Consider the following 23,109-nt stretch of genomic DNA (forward strand, 5'->3'; position numbering starts at 1 on the left):
AATGCAGCATCGTCTCGTTTCTATTGCACTAACACATAATTGGTCTAATAAATAAACAATTAAAATTAATAACTTGAACCCTGACTCCTGAAGTTGCGACGCAAAGGCTTATGGGAGTTGTAATTATCCCACCTTAATTATCACGTTATCGCCTTTGATATGATAGTGTTCAATATTTTTACGTTAGAATGATATTAACTAAGTGTAAACACAAAACTGTTTGAACGTGTATTAGTTTTTCAAGGAAGGAAAAGGCGAGTCTGTTAAACTTTGTGAGTGGAGGCGAGAAGACGCGCCACATCTTGAATCCATCAGGTGGGTTTAATGAATTTCCTGTTGTAGAAGTTCTGTTACAAACGTAAATCGAGGTTTAATGACTTGTGTTGTTTCGGGGGACTTCACTGACAACACATATAGCTGTATTTTTAAGTAGTTACCTGCTAGACAATCGTACGACCAGTAGCAAAACACTACAATGCTGGTAAGTAAGCTAACGGGTTCCACCTAAGCTAGCACTGAACATATGTTCCATAACAACGACAACCGACAGCTAAGATATGAGGGAGCTAACATTTGCACCGTGTAAGATGAAGCTGACCCCATAAACACTATATTAGCTCCACTGACCCGTCTGTGATGGAGGGAATTCAGCAGGATTAGATGTGAGGAACATGGACAGCAGAACATAAAAAAATGCTTACTGTCTGCTCATCTGGCTGTTAAGATAGTTATTCTTCAGGTCAGTGAAGTGGTCCACTATCCAGAAAAATCCTTTCAAGTGCATGAACTAAGGCTGATTTACTTTCCCTTAGCAGTTCTGAGTTGATAGTTAAAGGCAAACTTTAGGCCTTTTTTTCTAAGCGTTCTCACATCCGCATTTTAATTTTGTAAAATTTTCGGTAAAACTATGATGCTCTATGAAACCCACTTTTAAATTTGTGAAACTTTTACTTTAATTGTGTAAAGAATATTTTAAAACAGCTTCTTATTTGTAAAACATTTATTCTGTTTTTTTTTTTTTTTAAGTACGATTTTACTGCCTTTTTTGGTATGTCGACCACATTTGGAGGTTCAGTTCTAAAATAACGGTACATAATCAAAATGTTTACATTCACACACATTGAGAAAAGATTTCGCATATCAGAAACTGTGTTTTATAGAATCTTCATAGTAACTGGCATTATGTAGTTCAGATTTGACCTGTTTTAGAACTGAATCTGGTTTAATTTGGTCCCAGTGAGGTGAAAAAACAACAGAAAACTCGCTCTTTTGTATTTTTGTATATTTAATAAATTCAGTGCAATTGTTATATACAGCACCAATTCACAACATATGCTATCTCATAGCACTCAACATGGTAAGGAACAAAATGAAGCTTTTACTAATCGGGTACTGTGTTTTTAATAGTCTGTGTCCTCTGTGGGACAGTCTGGTCAAGATTTGACCAGTTTACATGGAGTGCATTTAGATCTGGACCTGGTCTAATGTGGTTGAGATGCAGAACAAAAAAGCAGTGAGATCTACCCTTTTTACTGTTATTGCTAAAATAATAAAGATGATACAGATATCAAAGTGGGCTTCAGACAGTATAAAAGGTTTCCCTTCAATGTCTAACACACTTTGACATCATTAAAATGCTGGGAATAAACGTGAATCGGTTGCTCAAAGTTGGAAATTAGGTTTCGCTTGACTTTGCCCATTGCTACCGAATTAGAGGCAAAGTTAATCAAAGTCAAGCTCTCATGGCTGATTAAACATCTCCTCACCTCAGCCATGATACCATGTTCTTATGACTGTGAACTCTGTGCTGTGTATTGTCTTTGGTGATGGTGTGTGTGTTTACGGGGTAAGCTTTTCTTGTCATGCTTTCTAACTTTTCCATTTTTTTCACTCTGCCTCCATTCACATTGTATTTTTGGTGTTCTGGTGCTCAGTGGTTGGCAGCCTTCTCCTGCCCATTAATTGTGTTTCAGGGGTTGTTAAGGAGCTATGAATAGAGAAGCAGCCCTGAGCTGCAGTCAAGTCTCACTCAGTTTTACTAAACAAATCAGTAAGATATTTGTCAGCACCAATCGTTCTGTAGCATTTGAACATTTATGATGTGCCTGTTGACATTGACCTCATTGTTTAGTGCAGTGTTTAGTCAGTGTGCACAAAAAGTCAGCAAGATAAGCTACAGTATGGCATGGAGTTATTTTAAGCTATTGTGTGCAGTAAAGATGTTTAAATCTAGGGTGCAAACTAGGTTGTTGAATAGTACACACAGTTAATGTATAATGTAGTCTAATGACCTGTTGTACAGTTTTCTAACCAGTACGTTACATACAGCAAAATATGTGCAGTACATCTTGAGAACTAAGCGAGATGCACATATTGTCTTCAGTGTTTGTAGTGTGCAGTCTAGCTGCATTGCTCTTTCACAGACTTTTAATGTAATTATAGTAAGTGGTGTTTGTGTTGCAAATGGTTCTTTACTTTGTTAATCCAGGCATGTTGTTTTTAGGCAGACACTATCCTCTGAGTAGTCAAAAACAAAAAAAAAAAAAAACAAAAAAAAAAAAAACAGAACAACTCATTAAACCATAATCTCAATTTTATTTAGGATCTGAAAGTGCATACATGAACAGTACTGTTCTGAAGTAGGTAAAGTCAGGTTGTACACCAACAAAAATGTCTGAAACCAGTTTTCTCCAAATATGACTCCTAAAAGGAAACACAAGCTATTTCTGATTGAGGATAACAAGCTGAATGTTATAGCATAATCACTACAGTAAATCAACATTTACAGTAACAGTATTTTCTCACAGCAGTAGGCTATTAAATAAGGGCAGCTAAGTTCTTTAGATCAAATGAAAAAGACAAGTCCATACAGCCACAACGGAAAAAAATTAGTCGGTTACAGAAAAATTTAAACAGATGCTATGTTAGACACGATGCAGAGACAATTAGAGGTATTTGATCATATGCACAGCTCAAAGTCCCTGGATTTCAGATGTTTAAAAAAGTTGACCATGATCTTCTCATTTTACTCAGGATGAAAAGAAAAATAAATACATCTCCCAAAATAGTTTAAAAAACATTACTGCTAGATCCCATCATGTTGTGGCATGGAAGAAAATTGAGAGCAATTGCCAAGCCAGTGAATGGCACCCAAACTCTGTGTAAATGTGCATTTCTTCTCACAAACCATCCTCCTCTTCTCGACTCATACTCACACCAAACCCATAAAAGACACCATTCTTATACTTACTGATCCCCAGCGAATACCTGATCACATACCGCACCAAACCTACCTACAGCTTTAATGCTCTACATCAGCCCTTTCCGACATGCTCTCCTTTCCTTTAAACTGGCATCATCTTAGCATGTTGACTTCATGTTTGAATACGCACCGTGAACTCAGTGAGAATCATACAAGGTCAGACCTTTTAATACTGATGTTATTTTTTATACAAATCTGAACTGCATGCAGTTTGCATTAACAAATATGCACACACAAGATTACAACAACATGTCATATGTTGTTATATATAATGGCAGCACGATCTCCTGTGTCAATGATATGTCTCAATGAAGCCATGAGAAACATTAATGTAAGAATGTCAGAATTCTATCACTGAAACAGATTGAAGCCAAAAATTTAACATGTTCAGTATCTCAACATTTCTATGCCTAACTAGTTGCTTCACTTAGCGGTGTTTGATCTTGTACCTAAATATGACTGTTTTCTGTCCGCTAAATGGTTGAAACTGGAAAAGTCCAAATGTCTTGGGGCATCCACTTTAAGCATTTTTTTTTTAACTAAGCATTTCTGCCATGTATGTTCCAAGCAATTTAAATACAACTAGGTTAAGCAATTGTAGTTGCTTCTAGTTTGGGGATGATTGTCATCATAGTTAAATAATACAAAAAATGTAAATACTGATTACTGATATGAGGTTGGAAACCCTGGCCTTGAGTTCCAAAATCACACATTTAAAGCCCATCCACCACCGCTTCCTCACAACCTTTCCATTTGCGTCTCTGCCTTAATAGCTGGCTATTTCCTGCTTTATCACTGAGCGTTGCCATAAGACATAAATCATATTCTGCAGAATCAGCCAATACTAACAGAATTCCTGTGGAACTATGTCAGAATAAACACATACATTCTCAATATCCGAGCTAAATGTGGCATTGGTACCATCATTGAAACTCTTACCACATCAATACATCACAGACAAACAAGACTATCGTTTTTTACACATACACTGTTGAGCTCATTCAGTCGTTCCTACAATATCAAGCCTTATGATAAATCCAGTGAACATACGTAAATAGACCTAGAAATGTCTTCTATAAAGGCATCTGACTGAGTCTTCTGAGAATCCAAAAAAGATTTACAGCTGTTGTTGCTACACTATCCACCTGTTCCACTGATTTAATCTTCCATGTCACAAATCTGTGGTATCTAGCATACAATTTGAAGAAACCTTGAAGAATTTCTCAGGATGTTATTCATTTTAAACCTCCTTAGTCAGAGGAGAACATACTGGTCAACAAGCAAATTTAAATAAACAATACAGAAATCTAAAAGTCAAAATCTAAATGGCAATCATTTGTTTCATTTGTTCCAAGCCAAGAAACATTAAATTTAGGATGTTGAAAAGTTAGCAGGGTAGCTCAATGGCTAGTACGTTGGTTCTTGTTTATTGGTAAATCTTGTATAGACCAAACTTTAACCACAATCTGTTTGTAATTTTACATTTTTCTTTCAACATTCTATTTTCTGTAGCTGTGTGTAATTCTTTTAATATACAACAGCAAATGCATCGTGGCAATGGTTGTTCAAACATTATGTTAGAATTAGTTGGACAAAGACTTAATTAACAAGATTGTTGCTGAAAGTACATCATGACACACATTTTAGATGTGATGCCAGTTATTCCTCTACAAAACATCGTTTTAAAACTGTTTTTGTAGTATCTCTATTTTGCTTGTCTTTGCACAGTGATAAAGTTACAAAAAGAGACACTAACAACAGACCAAATTGTGCACACTTAATTACAAAGATGTCTGACTTCACAGAACTAAATATTAGGTGATCACCTCATTAAAGATACCACAGTCAAAACATTTGTTTTTTGTAAGTGCTACGACACACCAATCTCATGAGCAACTTTATCATATTTACAACCACCACATGTCCACCTGCCTTAGTAACAGAGTGAATGTACATGAAGACACAGTCATAGTATCGCCACCTCACATGAGATGGTGTGCAAATGCTATGCTTTAAATCTAAACCCCACAGAGCAATGGTCTTGTCTGTTTTGTGCACTTATAACATTTATACCCATTTGTATACCTGCTACAAAATTTACTGAAATCGCAAACATATATTTTTTATACTCACGACATAATATAAATTTATATTTTAAGTCATGAACTTAATTTAGCACTCAATCTAATAAGTGTGCAAAGAGTTTAAAAAAAAGAACAGACATGACCCGGATGACGAAGGACAGACACCTACATTTGGTTTCTCATAGGTTAGAAGTCCTACTTGCTTTACCACGTGGAGGCTGTGGGACATGGTCCACAACATATGCAGAACTTACTACTGTGCAATGCTATATTGCAGAATAATGTGATTACAAGCACAACAGACCACAACCATAATGAAAGCTTTTGCATTTGCTTTGATAAAGAAGTATGAGTCATACTGTATGTATGACAGGTGATCTCAGAGAGGTGCACTAAAGAAAAACTACGGCAATGAGTGTCGAGCACCAATGATGGAGATAAAGGAAAAAACAAATAATATCATTAACTAAGCATTTCACAGAATATATATATATAGCTAACCCCTTAAAGAAAGGTAGCACAACATATCTTTTATAGCTGGTGGTGTCATTATAGTACCAGAACTGGTATCAAAACAGTACCAAGCCTTAATGTCCATGTTCTAACCAGTTGTTAGGGTAATCTGTTACACAATGATGGCATGCAAAAATCAAACATTTACATCTTGTTACTGCCACCAAGCAGGAATCTGGCATAATTTGTGCAACTTCTTTCATGGTAATAAATAGTCTGACAACACTGACACCTTCAAGTGTATGTATGCAATGACAGTAAAACATGATCTTTAAGAGACAAGTGCATTTAAAGTAAGCAATGAAACAGGAAAAAGTAGATATGGGTAAAATATCTGTAATCAACTCTGTCTCAAAATGTAACAAACTACTCTTATATGTCTTAAGTAATTATATCTTAATTAATGGCCAGTCCAAACTGGCAATGCTATAATTAATGACTGCTGCATTTTCTCTATAAAAATAGATTGAATAATTCAGTGTAATTCACAAGCACCACTTCATTTCCACTCAGAAATTGCACAATCAAAGCAGTCCCTGGGTCGCAAACCTGTCGCCTATCCAGAGCCCTCTGACCCTGGATAGGTCTGAAATGTAAACAGTTTTCACCATCACCATTTGAATATATGTCACACTGAAGGATTTAAAATAATCATCTCTTGTGCTGATGTGTACCAACATTTTCAAAAATCCAATTTCGATAATTTTGTCACATTGTATGGTTATATATTCTATTTGGTCCATCATAGCTGGAATCATAGCTAACTAACATGGCTGCAAAATTATTAAGTAGTAATGAAAATGGTTTAACTGCTGTTCATTCAATCATAAGCCTTCATGTTTGAAAGTAACGATAGGTCTGCAAAAGGGATGTCAGAAATTTGTAAGTCAGAACAAATACAAATGCACCATCATGATTCTTGATACCAAATTTGATGCCAAAAAATCTTTTTGTAATCTTCCTAATTGATTTAAAAAAATACAATAACAAAGCGACTGCCAACACACTTCTAACGCATATGTAAGTGGTTCAGTGACAGATTGAATGGTAGCGGGTGTCAGTGAGCAAAACCTTGCTCATTTTGTGAGTTATCTTTAACCTCAATGAAGATTATGTGTGGAGTATTTCCATTACATTTTCCCACAAGCCTCAGCAGTCTTATTGCTGTACCAGGATTGTCTAGTATCTTCAGTGCTAAACCAGCAACAAACCAGATCCTATCACATTTTCAGAGTTTTGGCATCGACTTGGTACCACAGTATCTGTTCTTATGACATCCCTATTCTGTAGCTCTTTGTGAATCCGTAAAATTGTTACTCAGATGTTTAGCCTGTGTCTTTAGTTTTCCAGTTTTTTACTGTGCACATCAGGGATTTGATTAATAATGAGCTATTGTTTAAGTTCAAGTCCTTCAAAATTATGAGCCTTTGTTTTTGTTATCATTGTTTATCATAAAATTGATATACTGGCAAATGTACAATTTCTCATGCCAAGTGTGATGTAAATTCAGTGTGGCAACTGCTGTGGGAAAAAGGTATTTTTTATGCAAATTTTAGTCAAAATATTAAAATATAATGTCCTGGAAGCAATTTGTTTTTCTAGTAATGCTCTCCCAGTGGGTACTTGCGCTGCTGTAACCCAGTATTCAACTAGACACAACCTGTTCAGCTCATGATGACTGAAACAAAGTACTTAAAGGCACTATTCAGCAGTTTCCTACAAACTAGAGACGTACAATGTAAGTCTGTAATATCACTTCATATCAAGCTCCAGAGATTTAACAAAGGTCTCAGACCAGTGACTCAAACTTTGCTAATCCTCACAAACAAAATCAAGAAATTAACCTAATCAATTACTAATCTGAACCAGATTGATAACTCGCATTTACATAAATAACTAGTTTTAGGTAGATACTCCAAGATTTTCATATAATAAACAAACAGAAATACTGTCGTAACTTACGTCACCTCATGTCTACTTTGTGTTTTGCTTAATTTGTAATGTCAGTTAGAAAATAACTTTTCTATTTGTAGTCATCAAAATAAATACTTTAAACTTATTTTAAAACAGCAATATCTGTGAGATCGTGATAGCATGCGTTCTCACAAACCTCAGGCTGTGTTCTCTCTGTCTGTGTAGGGTTGGGATACAATAACAATCACATTTGAATCCAGTATCTTCTTAGTATACTTATCAGGTCCAAATCCTTTCAAGTCCTATATTGATGCCCATCACGTTTAGCTTTCATCGTTTGCAGTTGGTGAACTTATGAATAATTACAACCAAAAATGTGTTTAGATCTGTGATCACCTGTTAATTGGCAAGAATCTAGAAATGTAGAGTTTTTAGCCATAGCTACTAAGTTATTCAACATTAGCAGTAGTTAAGCTTGCTAATGTTCACACAAGGTAAACCTGAAAATGAGATGAGCAGCAGATGATATGAAATGTGGCTTGTTGATTGTTCTCACAAACTGAAATAACAGCTGCGAAATACTGACTTCATCATAGGAATTTTATACAAACTACTAGATCCAAATGATGGAGGAGACAATACTGACTTGTTCCACATAAGACTGGCCAGAAAGCTCTCCTAATTTCTGAAAAGACAGAAAAAGTCTCCTGTATTACGTGGCTGATCCTTTCTTTAGAAAGAGTCTTCTTTATAATATAGCACTAATGGCATTGGCCATTTTAACTGGGGAAAGCAACAGTCGGTCCTGGTAATGAATGCAAAGCTGCTCATGTTATTTGTATGTTTTCAACAACTGTCTTTGCTAACAAAAAATAACAAGGAGAGATCAAAGTTTCAATAAGAGATTTGCTAGCATCGTAGATAAATGAAACTAGATATTTTGCCAACCAGGAATAGGATTCAAAATGGAAACTAGCTATGGGAACCCAACCCTATTTCTCTGTATATTTATGTTGTCTTGTTTTGGATAAAGTGCTTGTGTGTCTCCTCAGTTTCTACAGTACCCATAATGCACATGCGCAGGGTAGTGTCCCATCCTGAGCTCAGTTTCCCAGAAGCACCTTAAACAATGCTACTGCACCGATTATATCGATTTGATTATATAGAATATACATACTTTGGAGGGAAGCAACAAGTTCACTCATTCAAAGCTTAAAAAGTGAATCTGGAGGACAATGTACTAGTTTGTAATGGGTCACTGGAGAAAAAAATATTTTAAAAGTGTATGAGATGCAGTATAAGCCATCAGTGGCCAAATATAGAGAAGAGGACTTAATACTGTTCAAAGCTTCAAAATATCAAGGCTCTTATAATAATTTATTGTGCTTGCCTTTCAGGAAAAAAAATATAAAGAACTGCACATGAATATGTCTGGAATAGTGGATAATGTAAATCAGCATTTTTCCACCAGATAAATATACTCTTCTTATCATACATGAAAAACAAGTAGCCAAATTATATCTATGTGCTTTGATTGTTCTTGTTATGAATGCTTTGCATTCTGTACTCTGAAAAGAATATTCTGAAATACAAGCACTCTATGTAACCCTGATGTCCTTGTTACAAACCGTTCCACTGTGTCAGATTTTGCCAATAAGTTTTTGTAAACTTGTCAATACTAAAGTGGTCATGGAGTAAAAATTTCAGCTCTACCTTATTCTGCTGCAGAAGATTAAATTCACTACTGAATTCTGTAAAAGATAAGTACTTAATCCAAATTGTGTTTTGCAAGCATTATATGCAGATGGAAAGTTAATGGGATTTTTCACAATAGGAATAATCGGTTTAAAACAAGAAATAAGATTAGAACAGCGCTCCAGCTTGGCATTTGACAGCAGATTAATATACTACTGATTGGTCAGTGCTGTTGCAATGGCAACAGCATAAAACAATGCTCTATTTCCCAAACTAGTTGGCAAGCTGGTGCCAGGACCCATACATACAACCACTGTAACTAACAAAGGTGGCAAAAGGCAGAAATGTAATCAACCTCACGGTGATGTGGATAAAGTTCCTAAAATCTGTTAAGTAACTGTGACTATTGTTCAGTAATGCTTTTGTTTGTTGTCACATCTTTGCTGTGTTGGATTATTAATTATCCAAATTTTAGCACTTAATCTGTTTACTGTAAATTCTTATACGTTGACAACACTAACCGGTACTCTGAGCCTGGAAACGGTGTCCATTTGGGTGTGTCCTCAGTGCTAATACTGTAAAGCTTTGGGAAAGTGCCATCAGGGTGGTATGCTGGTGTGTCTCAGCTGGACTGCTGGCTGAGAGCAGGCCAGGCCAGGGTTACATTCAGCTGCTGGTTGTGTTGGATCAGGGATGTGTGTCGATAATGGAGGACAAGCTCTCTCAGTGATGAATACAGGTTATAGGGCTCAGCAAAGCCATATCCTGTGGACGTCCTGTAGATCACACAGTGTTTCACATCCCCGTCCACACTGCATGAGAGGAAACTTGTCACTTTGTGTATCCAATTAGTATATTGAACTAAACATATAATAATGACAATGTGTTGTCATAATAGAAATCCCACATAAGGGCTGGGCGATATGGCCAAAAATAAAATCTCGATTTTTTTTTTTTTTTAGTCATCTTGGACGATTACAATTTTAATCTATTTTTGTTGTTTCTTTGCAGTCTGTTTGCTATGGCTAGTGCTAGCCATGCTCCACTCCCGTAGCTGCGGGCACTCTTCCCATTCTTTAGGATGCCTCTGCCGGAGGTGCTGAAAGAGGTTAGTTGTGCTGCTACTCTTGGTTTTCACAGCACTTTTGCAAACCTTGCACATGACTGTAGTTTGCTCTGTGTCAATCTTGTCAAAGCCGAACCACTTCCATATAATCGATGTAACATGAGGCCCTTTTCTCGCGACCAATTCTTCATCTGCTGTTCTGTCCGCCATGACGGGGGTGTGAGTGTTTTGGCGGAAGGAGATGAGAGGCGGAAGCAAACGCCAGTACACAAGTTGTGAAAGGCAGAAGAAGAATCTGTATTGTTATATATTTAAGCTCGCCTCGATTTTAGGATTTGGCAAATTTTCGAATCGTCAGGTTTTAAAAACGCGAATTAATCAAATTAATTCGATTTATCGCCCAGCCCTATCCCACATTACAGCAGAGTGATCAGTTAGGGTTTAAAAAGGGCAAACACATTTATTGAAAGTACAATAAAATATTGTTAGAATACTTAAAATATGCCAAAATGAAGGTACTCACACAACGGAGCAGGCAAAAGAGCCACTCTGAGTCTGACTGTCTCTGATTAGAAAAGTGCCATCCCTCCGCCCTCTCAGCAGCTCCTCCGCCTCCTTTCGTCTCATGCCTCCAACATACCAGCTCCTCTCCTCCTGGTGGATATCATCTGCTAGAGTGTAGGGGCTAACAGGTTTTGGAAGGGTGGTAGGGTTCATTTAGACAGAGGAAAGATATTTGCTCAAAAAATAACAAGGAATGCTAACACACACAGTGCCACAGTGAGACAAGTGTTGGAAAGTTCATGTTTTAACAGTGTTTATGACATTTTAGTTGAGATAGTAGAGCATTTGACAAAAAAGTATTGGACATCTCTCCCTACTGTACGTGGCACAGATGTGTTCATATGTGCTGGTGCGTGTTTCTAAGAGCTGCAAGCCCACAACAGAAACATGTTTCCAGATTTAGAGATTGACTGATTATATGAAATAATTATATTTAAAGAAAAGCAGCAAAAGCAATTTCTGTTGTCCAGCACTTTCCTGCTAACATGAATAATCTGTAAGTGTGGCTGACCTGGACAAGAGAAGGATACTTACTCTTCTTCTTCGTTCCTAATGCCCAGCCAGTCGTTAATCTGGCTCTGCCTGGTGCCTTGCTGTGTGAGCCAGCTGAAATGTGGACAAAACACAGTTAGAAGGCTACGATATGCAGATTATCAGCAAAAATGTAATGTATCCTCTGAGTCCTTATGTAAGGTTAAATTAGGGAAGAAAATACCCGATTATACTGAAAGTTTGACTTACAAGATAGAGCAGCTGGTTAAAAAAGTGTTAATTTTAGTGGGAGTTATCATGTTTTTAATATGCAATAGTCAAAAACACACTGTTGTAAAACAGGGCTATAACACCCTTCAGCTAAACACACAGTCTTCCCATCAGGTTTATGATAAAGGATCGTACCAAGCATATTGAAGAGCCAAAGCTGTGGCAGCATGGAGAAGAACAGCTGATTGCTTTTTCTATGTTTATAACTCAGCTGTGTCACTGGTATGTGACACAGTGTTTTGAACTGGAACTTTTATCAGTCAGAACTCATCTGGTGGATCTGAGCAGAGTCGTGTTAACATATCTGATTTGCACTGGGGTTTGGGACACTATGTGGGGGTCATGTGATATGCAGACTGAGTTATGAGACAATTCTAAGAATGCTACATAGATATGTGCTTTATGAAGCACACTCATAAGTGTCACAAACACTGGTCATCTTTGAGATGCTGCCATCACTTGTACTGCAGTATGTATTGTGAGCAAAGCTTTCTATTTGTTTTGCCTCTTCATTTTTTTTGTTCACCTGATAAATACAAACCTATTTATAACATTTCTATATCTGGATCTGTCTGTACAAAGGGTATTTGGGGACAAATAATGAATCCAGATTACAAGAAACATTTCTCTGAAGGGTTAAACTTACAGCAGGTATTGATCTCTGATCTTTCTGAGCTGCACAAGGTCAGGCTTCAGGCTGTTGATTTTCCTGTCGACCTCCATGTGAGCCATCGCCTTGTTTCTCAGCTCTTCTTCTAACTTCTTCTTGCTGTTGTGGATCTCTTCCACTCTTGACTGGAGTTCATCTGAGTTGCTTTGAATCCTATTGCAAACATTCAACTTTAGCTAATTTGCTGTATAATTTGAGTATTTTATCTTCATTTAAATTTTACTGCAAAATATAAATGAACTCAAATACATGAAAATGGGGAAAATAAGGAGTTGTTTGGAAGCATACTTGTCAGTCTCTTTATTGCTGTCCAGTGTGAGGAACATGTCGATGTATTCTTTGCTGTAGCGTTCTTGGGTTTCACACTCCTCCTCGAAAATCCGAATGATTTCACCAAAAGCCTCAATAGCAGTTCGCTTGCTCTGCAGTTCCTATGAAGGAGAAGAAACAAATCTTAATTTTTGTTCAAGGCCTTATAGTCAAAGCTGGCCAAAGTAGAATGCTGATTTCATCAGTGAAACCATAAATTTACTTGACAAAAAGGAGCCTTTATTAGCTCTATTTCACCCAAAAGTATTTTGTAACTTTTTCCCCAGGAAGATTTTTACGAGTCATTTTGGCTAGCAACTATAGATAAACCGCTTCAGTCCAGTAGGTGAAGGTCATGCAGAAGACTATACAGCATACACCAGGAGCATTCAACTAAAATTCAGAGGTCCAGTCAGAGAAAATGTATTAAAGCACAGGTCCTGAACATCATAATGTCTAACATGAATTAGTGTGATGTTTGTTGATGTAACCTAGTAGTTTTATTAGCGTCTGCTATAATCAGTAACTGGCTGTCAAATAGAATAAATTCAGTACGGTTCAAAAACATTTTGACAATATTAATCACTTTTGATATAATTGTACATCTTTAATAAAGTGCAGAACTTCAAAAATGACTGAACAGCCTGAACCAACTTCAATACATATTTAACAATGCCTAAATCTCCAAAAATGTAAACAATTGAAGACTTTTACATTTTTGTCCTGTGTTCCATCACTCCTGCTGCTTAATGGGAGAACTGAGCTGCAGCTTGCCCTGCCAGTATTTTAAATCGTGGCCTGAATGGAGTCAGGGTCGTTCGCAAACACATTTAGAGCTCATCAATTAGTCTTGAACAATATTTAGTTTTGATTATGTTCATAGCTGAGAAAGCATCTTCCTCTCGGTGTCGCTTTACTTATTTGTCTTTTTTGCATGTCTTCATCTTGTCTGACCCTTGCCTCTCAACTGTATTCTGAACACAGAGCTTTAGTGCCTACCACGCAGAGACTTCATTGGTCGAGCAGTGTCACATGGGATGGCTGAACTCGCACATATTTGGTCTGTATGTTTCCTGAGCTGATAACCAATGCCGTAAACACTGGAAAAGATAATTGGTAAAATGAAAGCGACCTGTAAACTTTAAAATCCTGTTGCAATTTAGTGATTACAGATCCGGGTCCGGATACAAACCGTACTCCACCAGTTAGTGACCCTGGCATATACAATATAACGTGATGGATTGGCATCATTCTTTGTGTGCCAGAACAGCAGCAATTAGCATGGGAAAAAAAATAAGTTTCTGTTGATGGTAATAAACTGCTTTTGCAAATGGGGCCACCGAGTCAGTGCTGGTAAATATTAATAATAACAAAGGAGATTCAAAACACCCAAAGTGTCAAGTAAAATAAGCAGTGAGATCATATGAATTACAGGCACTAAACACAAGAATGGTAAGAAGTTTATATGTCAAGTAAAGCAAAATTGTGAATATTGTTAGTGCTGTGACACCTTCTAACCCTAACCCTTTGTGTGTCTTTCACATATCTAAGTAATAGAAAAGGCATTTTGTTTTACCATCCATTTGGTTACACAATAGAGCCATGGAAGGGTGCAAAACCTTGGTTAGTTCACTTAGGGCACATTTCTGTGCCTGTCCTGTTGATTGCCACTACAACTTGTCATACAACTGCCATTGCACTGCAGAAGCTTACAAACAACTCTAAGTTCAGGAGCAACTCTCCTTTATTTGGAGTCAGCATTTCTACTGCATATCACTGTGTGCACAATTTGTGCTCCTCTGCTGAGAAAGTACTTATGGCAGAAGTCAGTCAGGTTCCAAACAGTGACAAGTTGAAGGAAATTGCAACACCATTTGAGCACAGTTGGGTTGCCGCAGTGAGTAGGTACAACTGATGGATCACACATCCCTGTCCAGGGTTCTAGCCAGGATTTTTTTTCAGCGTAACGGCAGGTCCTCCTGCGCGCGCGCGCGCGTAATAGACCAGAACGCGCGCGTGCAATTGACGGGAACGAGTCAATCGACAGGAAAGTATGGCTGAGGTGGGGAGACATAAATTAACCTAGATAGCCACCCAGTTGATAAAAACAAACGCACATGGAGTTATCTGTCAAAATAAAAGCGCAGCGGCCCTAATCACAGTGTTAACCCTTCCTGTTCGGCCCCCGACCGTGGTCAGGAAGCCCGGGGTTAACCCCCTTCACTTCATCAGCAGCCGTAGATGCAAAGACACAGAAGCCCAGCCGCATCGAAGAATACTGCATCCTTTATTGTCTATAAACAGTGGCTGAACCGCACAGTACCTCCAACCCAGCAACTACACACCTCTCCACCTCTACCGACTGCACCGACTGCCCGTCTCTCTCACTCGCTCTCCCCCTCCCTCCCCCTCCCTCCCACACACACACGCTGCTCTCTCTCCCACTCTCATGACGGAGCCATACACTCTCATAACAACAGCGTAATCTTTGAAATGCGCTGGCGTAGCGGCCCTAATCACAGCGTAATCTTTTAAACTGAGTGTAACGGGCCATTAAGACTGCGTAACGGCCCGTTAGACAGTGTAACGGGCCGTTATGACAGCGTAACGGGCTGTTACGCTGAAATTCGCTGGCGAGAACCCTGCTGTCCTTAGACCAGTGGAATAGCAGAGTGTTACAACTGCAAAGGCTGGCATTTGTCCATCCTATAGGCTGTTGTGGATGGAAGGGGTTTCATTTGAAATGTTTTCATCAGAGCAGCAGGGACCCTACATGATGCCAGAGTGCTACACTTGTCAGGATTGTGCAGTCTAGTCAGTAGGGTTTGCTTGTCCCTGATGAAACACAGAACATTTGCGGAGATGATGCGTGGCACCATGTCCTTGGTGACACAGCCTATCCTCTAGAAAAGCTGGCTGTTGAAAGCTTTTGCAGACAATGGATGACTGACAGCCCAGTAGCTTGTGTGCAACTACAAAATCAGTAGAGGGCAGTGGATGAGAATGCATTTGGAAGATTGGAGGGTAGATGCAAAGTGTTTGGTACATGACTGCAACTTACACAGGGTCAAACTGATAGTGTCACCATGTTGTTTTCTGCAGAAGTACAGAGAAGAGCTTTGTGTTTATGCATTAAACCACTCTCATGGGCCACTGTCATCCCCTGCAGAAGCCAAATGACTAGACACACGTACAGGTTGAGTAAAGTTTCTTAAAACAAAGTGCCAAATTACTGCTTACAGCAGTGATGTGTAACATATTTTTTTTAAGTTTAACTCATTAAATTGTCAAAAATCATGCTTGGTGGCTGTAATTCAGTCTGCATACACCTGTTATACATTGATTTGTCTTTCATAAATATATATATATATATATATATATATATAAAACAGCCAATGCATATAGGTAACAATCGTCTCAGCTGCATAACTAGCTTATGTTTTCTTAATAAACGCAGTACCTGCAATTCAGTATAAGGACCTTTGATGTTTTCACCTATGTATTGACAGCCAGTACTTCTTCAGAGCTTTGTTGATATTACCATACAACTACAAATGCACAAGTATTATATGCCTTTATACATACATTTTTTAAAGAGTTTTTTCTTTGTCATTTATTTCCTAGATTGTATTCAAAACAGGGAGTTGAAACAATAACTAGTGATATCTACTGACATAAAATGTATTTATTTTTCACTACATTACCAAGTTTTAAACAATCCTTTTATAGAACTACAGATTTTCAAAAATCTGAAATTTCTCCAGAACGTAATTTCGACCCTGGTCCCTTTAATGGAAATGTACTGAATTCCTCCAAAGGTTTGTAGTTACTGGGGAACGTTCCTTTGGAAGTATGACTGATGATTAAAATGCTGTTTTACCTGAGAGGTTTGATTTAACTCCTCAAACAGACGGTCATACTCTTTGCTCTTCTCTTTGTATTGATCCTGAAATATCCTCAGTTGTTCTCCAGCGGTATCAATGTCAACTTCCATCAAAATCTGCTGCTGTACAGACAAAAATGTAAAAGATATTTAGGTATTTTTTAAATTATCCCATAATGCATTTAATCTGATCTACAAACAAACTGTTTCCTTGTTTGTTGTCTCTGCTACTATTTCTGATACAGGCAAAACCACAAATAGACCAACAATCTTTAATAAATAAAAAACATGACCAACAACCACAAACCTCACAGGTTTTTTATACTTAGAAATTATTTCGATAAAAAGTCAGCATATTTTGTTGGTTGATGTCTGTCGGATTACCAGCCAATCACGAAGCGCGTTCATCAGCCGGCTCATTAATATTTATGTCCGGCTCATTAATATTTATGTTAAGGGAAAGTGCCGTATCTGTAGGCCACAGGCTACGGGTACGGGTCCGTATCTGTAGACACTACCTATTTTGTTGATATATTGTAAAACAGCATACATTCACAGCTCAAAGCCCTTATAAGCTTACCTGCTGGTATCTGGATATTGGATAGAGTAACCGTGTATCCAGTTTGGAATTGTATTGGGCTAGTGACTTCTTCTGGTAATACTGGATCAGGTCCACCACAGAGGGAAAGGCCAGTGGCTCTGAAAAGCCGTACTTCCCCCATGATGGTCGATTTTTATGAGTCTGTTATAGCCATCTTTTCTGGGAAAGTCAAAGAATGAATGATAAAAAGATTGTTATTTAAAACATAAAGAAACACAATGTATACTTTCCCTTTACATCTTGCTGTGTTTGTTTTATGCTGGATCTATTCAACCACAGTGCTCCCTTTCAGAAAACAGAGCTTTAAGTCTAGTAGCCCGATATGCAGTGCCTGGGTCTACATTCCTGCAAATTGGAAGAGTCTCAACTTCAAGACTATGAAATACTTTGGGTCACAGTTATGTGTGTAAAGCATGAGCCAAATGTAAGGTGTAAGAAAGATTGCAGACAGCATTGAATAAAGCTGGAGTGCATCTGTTACTTCAAACAAATGTGAGATGGATGACTGGAAAAACACGAGTGAAACGCATCTTGTGTAGACAGGGTGTTATGTTGCTGGCTGCTGGAGTCTGCGCCAAACTCTAATCAACAAAGCTTTATATCTGAAACCTAGGATGTCCTGATTCAACTAAAATTAGCCAGAAACCACCAAATGTATAGAGTTACACTTTAAAAACAGTGTAACTAAATTTGGATGTTGAAACCAGGAAAGCATAAATGACCTCTGACCGCAGCATGTACTTGATTTATGAAACACAATTATACAAGACCCAGACTTCTAATAATTGTGATTTGCTCAAAGGCTAAAAACTTGAACACATACAATTGTTATATTAGTTTAATTTTGTGTGATATAATTTAACCACTGGCTAACATTTTCATGACTTTAACACTTGAAAAGAGTCTGTACAAGATTTGTACACGACACAAAATTCTGCTGGAAAAACATAAATTTTACATCAGCCATCTCCACAGTTCTTAGCACTAAAAATACCTTAGTGTGAGAGTATATTCCCCCTTTATCCTACTGGAAGCATCTCGGACAAGGAATGTGCCATCAGGAGTGTTCCTCATCATCTCATTTACTTCTTCTCTGAACAATACAAAAGGACAGAAAGATCTCAGTCTGAGCAAGACTCACAAAACATCATTATCATTAAGAGATTCACTCAAACAACCAAATCCTTGAAGTAAAACCTCTAAAAGTTACATATATATTAATGATTATGACATCTGCTAGTCTGTGAAAAATGAGACAAATTAAAGGAAATTTGCTTGAAAAGCATGGGAGCTATGATATTAGCAGGCGATTTGAACATTCAGTACCTTGAGATGTTGCCCCAGTACCACTCTGCTTCAGACAGCTGGTGGTTGTCAGTGCTGGACTCGCATGCTGCCATAGCTTTGGTTATATTGTTCTCTGCTTGAAGTTCTGATCACAAAGATTAAATATATATTACAAGGCACATATGTTGACAGACTATGAAGATACAATTTTAGGTCTCAGAAAAATCATGAGAAAAATAAAGAGGTTTATAGCTGAAAAAAAACATTTTAAAATTAAAAGTTATTGTCATCAAGTGTAAACATTTTTTTAGTTTAATGTGTTGTGTTGCAGTAGATTGCTAGGCTTATTTTGATTATGAAAAAGCCTTTTGGCTTCCATTCATTTTTGCTCGACATCAAATACTAGTTCAGCAAAGCAAGACACTATCATAGTCACCACCAGTTTATCCGTCTTTCCACACATTAAATAACTGTCGAGCAACTGGAAAATATGTAAACATCCAGTGAAAATCCATTAAAGTGTTTAATTTGTGAAATTTTGATTTTAGAAAATTCCAAAACTGTGCATTTAATTGATGCGCCTGAAAGCGCAAGGATACTGGCATTTTGCATTAAAATAGAGCATACTACAACGCTAGCAATCATTTTCTAACACCAGATGTTTTGTATTTTACCTTAATTTGTAACAAAATAACATACACCAAAGGATATATTGCAAACAACACAAAGAAAAGTTTGAAAGTACCTCCTTCCTTGGTGACGTTGGTTCTCAGCGCAGGAATTGCATCATTGTGATCAGCATAGGATGAATGATCCTGCGGGAATGATGTCGGGGTGGGAGACTGCGCCTCGCTGTCGTTTTGGCTCATCTCAGTCTTAAAGAACTCTGAAACATCAACCGCACAACAACCCAGCGTTATCTGCGATGCCCGTTCAAGCCAGTCTGTCTGTGTTGATCTGCACTTTGTGGCTGTTCTGCACACACTGCTGGCCTCCCAACAAGACTCTAGAGGGAGATATCGTTGTGTTGCTTCGTCTTGCACCATGTGGGAGAGTCTGTCCAGACTAGTCTGCTGACAGGTGACACTGTCTGACTGCCTAAAATACCAGAACTGGCACTCCTCAATGCTCAGGCACACTCAGCCAGACTCAGTGCTGTGTAGTACTTGACCTCGCCTTGCCTCGCCTAACAAACAACAGCTGTCTACAGCAAGATGCCATGGCGGCCTGAGGTTCTGGAGGCGATGTGCCACTGTGCCTGTTTGTGTTTATTGCCCCTGTATGTGTCGGTGTTACATTAGGGAAGCAGGGAGAGGTGAGAATCTGTCTGTCAGGCATTTTCTGAGATCATTACATTTATGTGTAAATTGTTTGCGTTTGCCAGTATGCCAACACGCAAGTGGTGGTGATGCATGTGTGTAGGGAGTGGTGTGCTGTTAGCAGTAGATGTAAATCGTCCCTTCAGCACTTGTAATGGCATGCCTGGAGATGCTTTAAATCGCTGCTGCAGACAGTCGTATGTGGGAGGAATCATACTTATGCTGTTGTAAAATTAGAAAGAGGGGAAACTCATTAACCCAGGGCCTACAAACAGTGGAGCTCTGTCAAGACCTGTCTGATATTGAAAAACATAATAAAATCTCTGCATCTAATAAATCCTGTATGTACCAAAATAACTTAACCCATTAATGCCCCAAACCATGTGATCAAAGCTGCTACCATTTCTTTCAGAGTTTGTTGTTGTCTAGAGCTGAAACAAGTTGCTGGGTAGTTAGTTAGATGATAGAAAAGAAATCAACAATTATAGTGGTTAATTGTTTAGGAAAAAATGCCCAATGTGGACTAATTCTAGTTTCTCGACTGTAAGTATTAGTTGCTTTTCTTTGTCTTTTGTCACCAAAAACTAAGTATATTAGGGATTTAGAGAGTTGGTCATACAAAACAATTTGACAGTGTCGCATTAGGCTGAGAAATTGTGATAGATCATCGTCAACATTTTCTGATATTTAAAATACGGACTCATTGATTAGATAAGATTTGGCTTTTTGTCATTGCACAGAGGACTTCGAAATCTCGGTTTTGCATATCTTGGCTTGTTAAGACCACGGTGGCAGTCTGGTGAAGCTGGTGCTTGAACCCTTGATCTTCTGATCAGTTGCTCAGAGCCTCAACCACCAACCCAATTTATAAAGTCATTGATTGATCGTTCTTTTAGAAATAAAGACACTTGGGACGAATGTTAAAGAAATTTTTCTTGTATGTTTTTAATTCTTTGTAGAACCTAAGACTTAATTTAAAATTTTCTATTCATGGAGCAGGAGAGGAACTCTTGACAGCTGTTGTTTGAAGATATTTCAGTGAATTGCCTCATATACTATACCACAGCTTAACATCAGTTGCTGACCACAGCACATGTTTGATTCCATCAGTCCTATATTCAGGTGTTATTCATGCATCATGTTTGCAGCTTGTTTTGATGTGCTCTTGGTCTTCTGCAACATATCCCATCCTCATCAGACGATGTCGCACGATCACAATCGGTATTCAACTCGTCCCTTCGTCTTTTCCCAGTAGGAGAATGCCGCGCAAAGATACAGAATTCTTTAACAAATCCATAGATCCAGACTATAAGCTTTATCACTACCAAAATCTAATCAGTGGTCCTTGTGTTATTTCTGACCTTCCCTGAATTTCATCCAAATCCGTTATTCCGTTTTCAAGTAATGATGCACACAGAAAGACAGATTCACCGACAGAAGGACAAACATGCTGATCGTCATCTAACTCCACCACGTTCCTTGGCGGAGTAACAACACTGCCGTCATGGTTACAATCGGACCCATGGCAGGTCAAGACACCATTAAACCTAATAGTCTTAGTGCTTAAAATAAATGGCATCTGTGTGCCTTTTAGCTCTTTCAATACTGAATTACAAAGGTATAGATAACCTCCCTGCACACCCTGTCCTTAAAACAAGCCACACATGTACATCCACAGCTGGCATTCTTACAGTACATAGTCTGCACGCACACAAAGTCTGATCTGCAAGCAGGCATCTACAAAGCGGTGTGTGGATCTTTGCAGACTTAGGCCAGCAACAAAATTTATGTCCTTATTACTGTTTTGGACATGCACGCGCAGCCAGTTGTTCTCAGCATAGTCAGACATACTCAGGCACTGTGTGCTGATATCTGGAAGATTTTACTGCATTTACTAATCTCAGCATGCTAACTCTTCTAAATTACCGCTTTAATGACTTTGAAAATCGATGTCAAAAACTGTTGACTCGTTCACAAGTATCTCATTGTCAATGGAACATTTGGCAACTCCTGGCTCGTTAATGCAAAACATCACACCTGTTACAAAGGAATCTTGACATTTGGTTTGATAGGAGCTAAAGTGTTAAGCACCATACCACAAAGCTTGTGCAATCCTGTTTTTAGGAGAAGACTGTTCTATCGCTACACATACACTGCCATATGTTAGAATTTTGTTGCTTCCTATTGGAACAATTGACACTCTCTTCTTCCCTGCTTTCTCAACTGTTACAAGCCGGTACATAATTTGAGACTATCAGAAAAAGGTTTTTCTATGTGTTCACAATTCCTTGCCAAAAACTAGATGAGACAGAGTTTTACAAGAAGGACCAGAGGCTCAAGAGAGACCTACCTGAGTAAATCAGGTTGGCTGAGTCAGTAACATCTTTTAAACTTCTTTTGCTGATCTTTGCCTGATTTAACTTGGCTGTACTCTGAGACAGAAAGCTCTTTCCAAAGTCACATTAAATGCAGGAGTTGTTTGGCTTGTCGCACAAAAAAGGAGACACTGCGACAAAACCAATACATTTTTTTGTGAGTGTTTCCTCCTCATTCTCTAATTTGTGTAGTATAAATACTGAAATGCATCACTGTTTATGTTGTAAGCAAACTGATATCTGTATTGATGCTTAAAAACACTTAATGCAGCACCTTTAGCCTTACCTTGATCTGCTGGTGGAGGCTCAGGCCTACTGTTCATGGATATGTCTGCCTGCTGTCGTGACTGGTTAAGCAGTGATGACATCATCACGGGAAAGACAGGATGGGGCTCAGGATTATCCCCATATGGTTGGTGTTCTCATTGATGACCACAGCCTCATCCCTGAGATGGAGGGATGCTAGCAGTGACACTGGCAAATCAGCTGGCTGGAGCTCGTTGTCCTTTGTCCAGAGCTGAAAACTCTCCGCTGCCATTTTCACAGCACTGACTGAATGCTCCAGCTAGGTTTTATTGAGAAGGTCAAGCAGCAAGATGTTGGTGCCACAGTGCAGTTGATCACATACTATCAGCTTACAGTTACACTCATGGCTGAGGATAGAGAGGGTGGCTGTGCAGAGTTCATGACTGCCCAGTGTTGTGGAGGTAGGACATGTTACTCAGCCAGGACTCCTGTGTTAAATGCATAATACAGCAGAGCGATGGCATTTCCAGTAGATCCTGTTTTTTCACTCTTTATACTT

General features: G+C 38.4%; 1 protein-coding gene across 1 annotated transcript; it reads right to left on the bottom strand.

Moving 5' to 3' along the window:
• Positions 1-2,575: 2,575 nt before the first annotated feature.
• Positions 2,576-22,829, bottom strand: LOC110963448 (phosphatidylinositol 3-kinase regulatory subunit beta-like). The gene is given in 12 exon segments (XM_022211824.2): positions 2,576-10,280; positions 11,058-11,219; positions 11,633-11,704; positions 12,507-12,683; positions 12,819-12,961; positions 16,720-16,845; positions 17,303-17,442; positions 17,445-17,482; positions 18,318-18,416; positions 18,650-18,755; positions 19,356-19,496; positions 22,591-22,829. Coding segments are annotated over 12 exon segments (1,479 nt in total). The 5' UTR covers positions 22,676-22,829; the 3' UTR covers positions 2,576-10,090.
• Between the last annotated feature and the right edge of the window lie 280 nt (positions 22,830-23,109).

This window comes from Acanthochromis polyacanthus, chromosome 4 (genome assembly GCF_021347895.1).
Source record: "Acanthochromis polyacanthus isolate Apoly-LR-REF ecotype Palm Island chromosome 4, KAUST_Apoly_ChrSc, whole genome shotgun sequence".
Lineage (NCBI taxonomy): Eukaryota > Metazoa > Chordata > Actinopteri > Pomacentridae > Acanthochromis > Acanthochromis polyacanthus.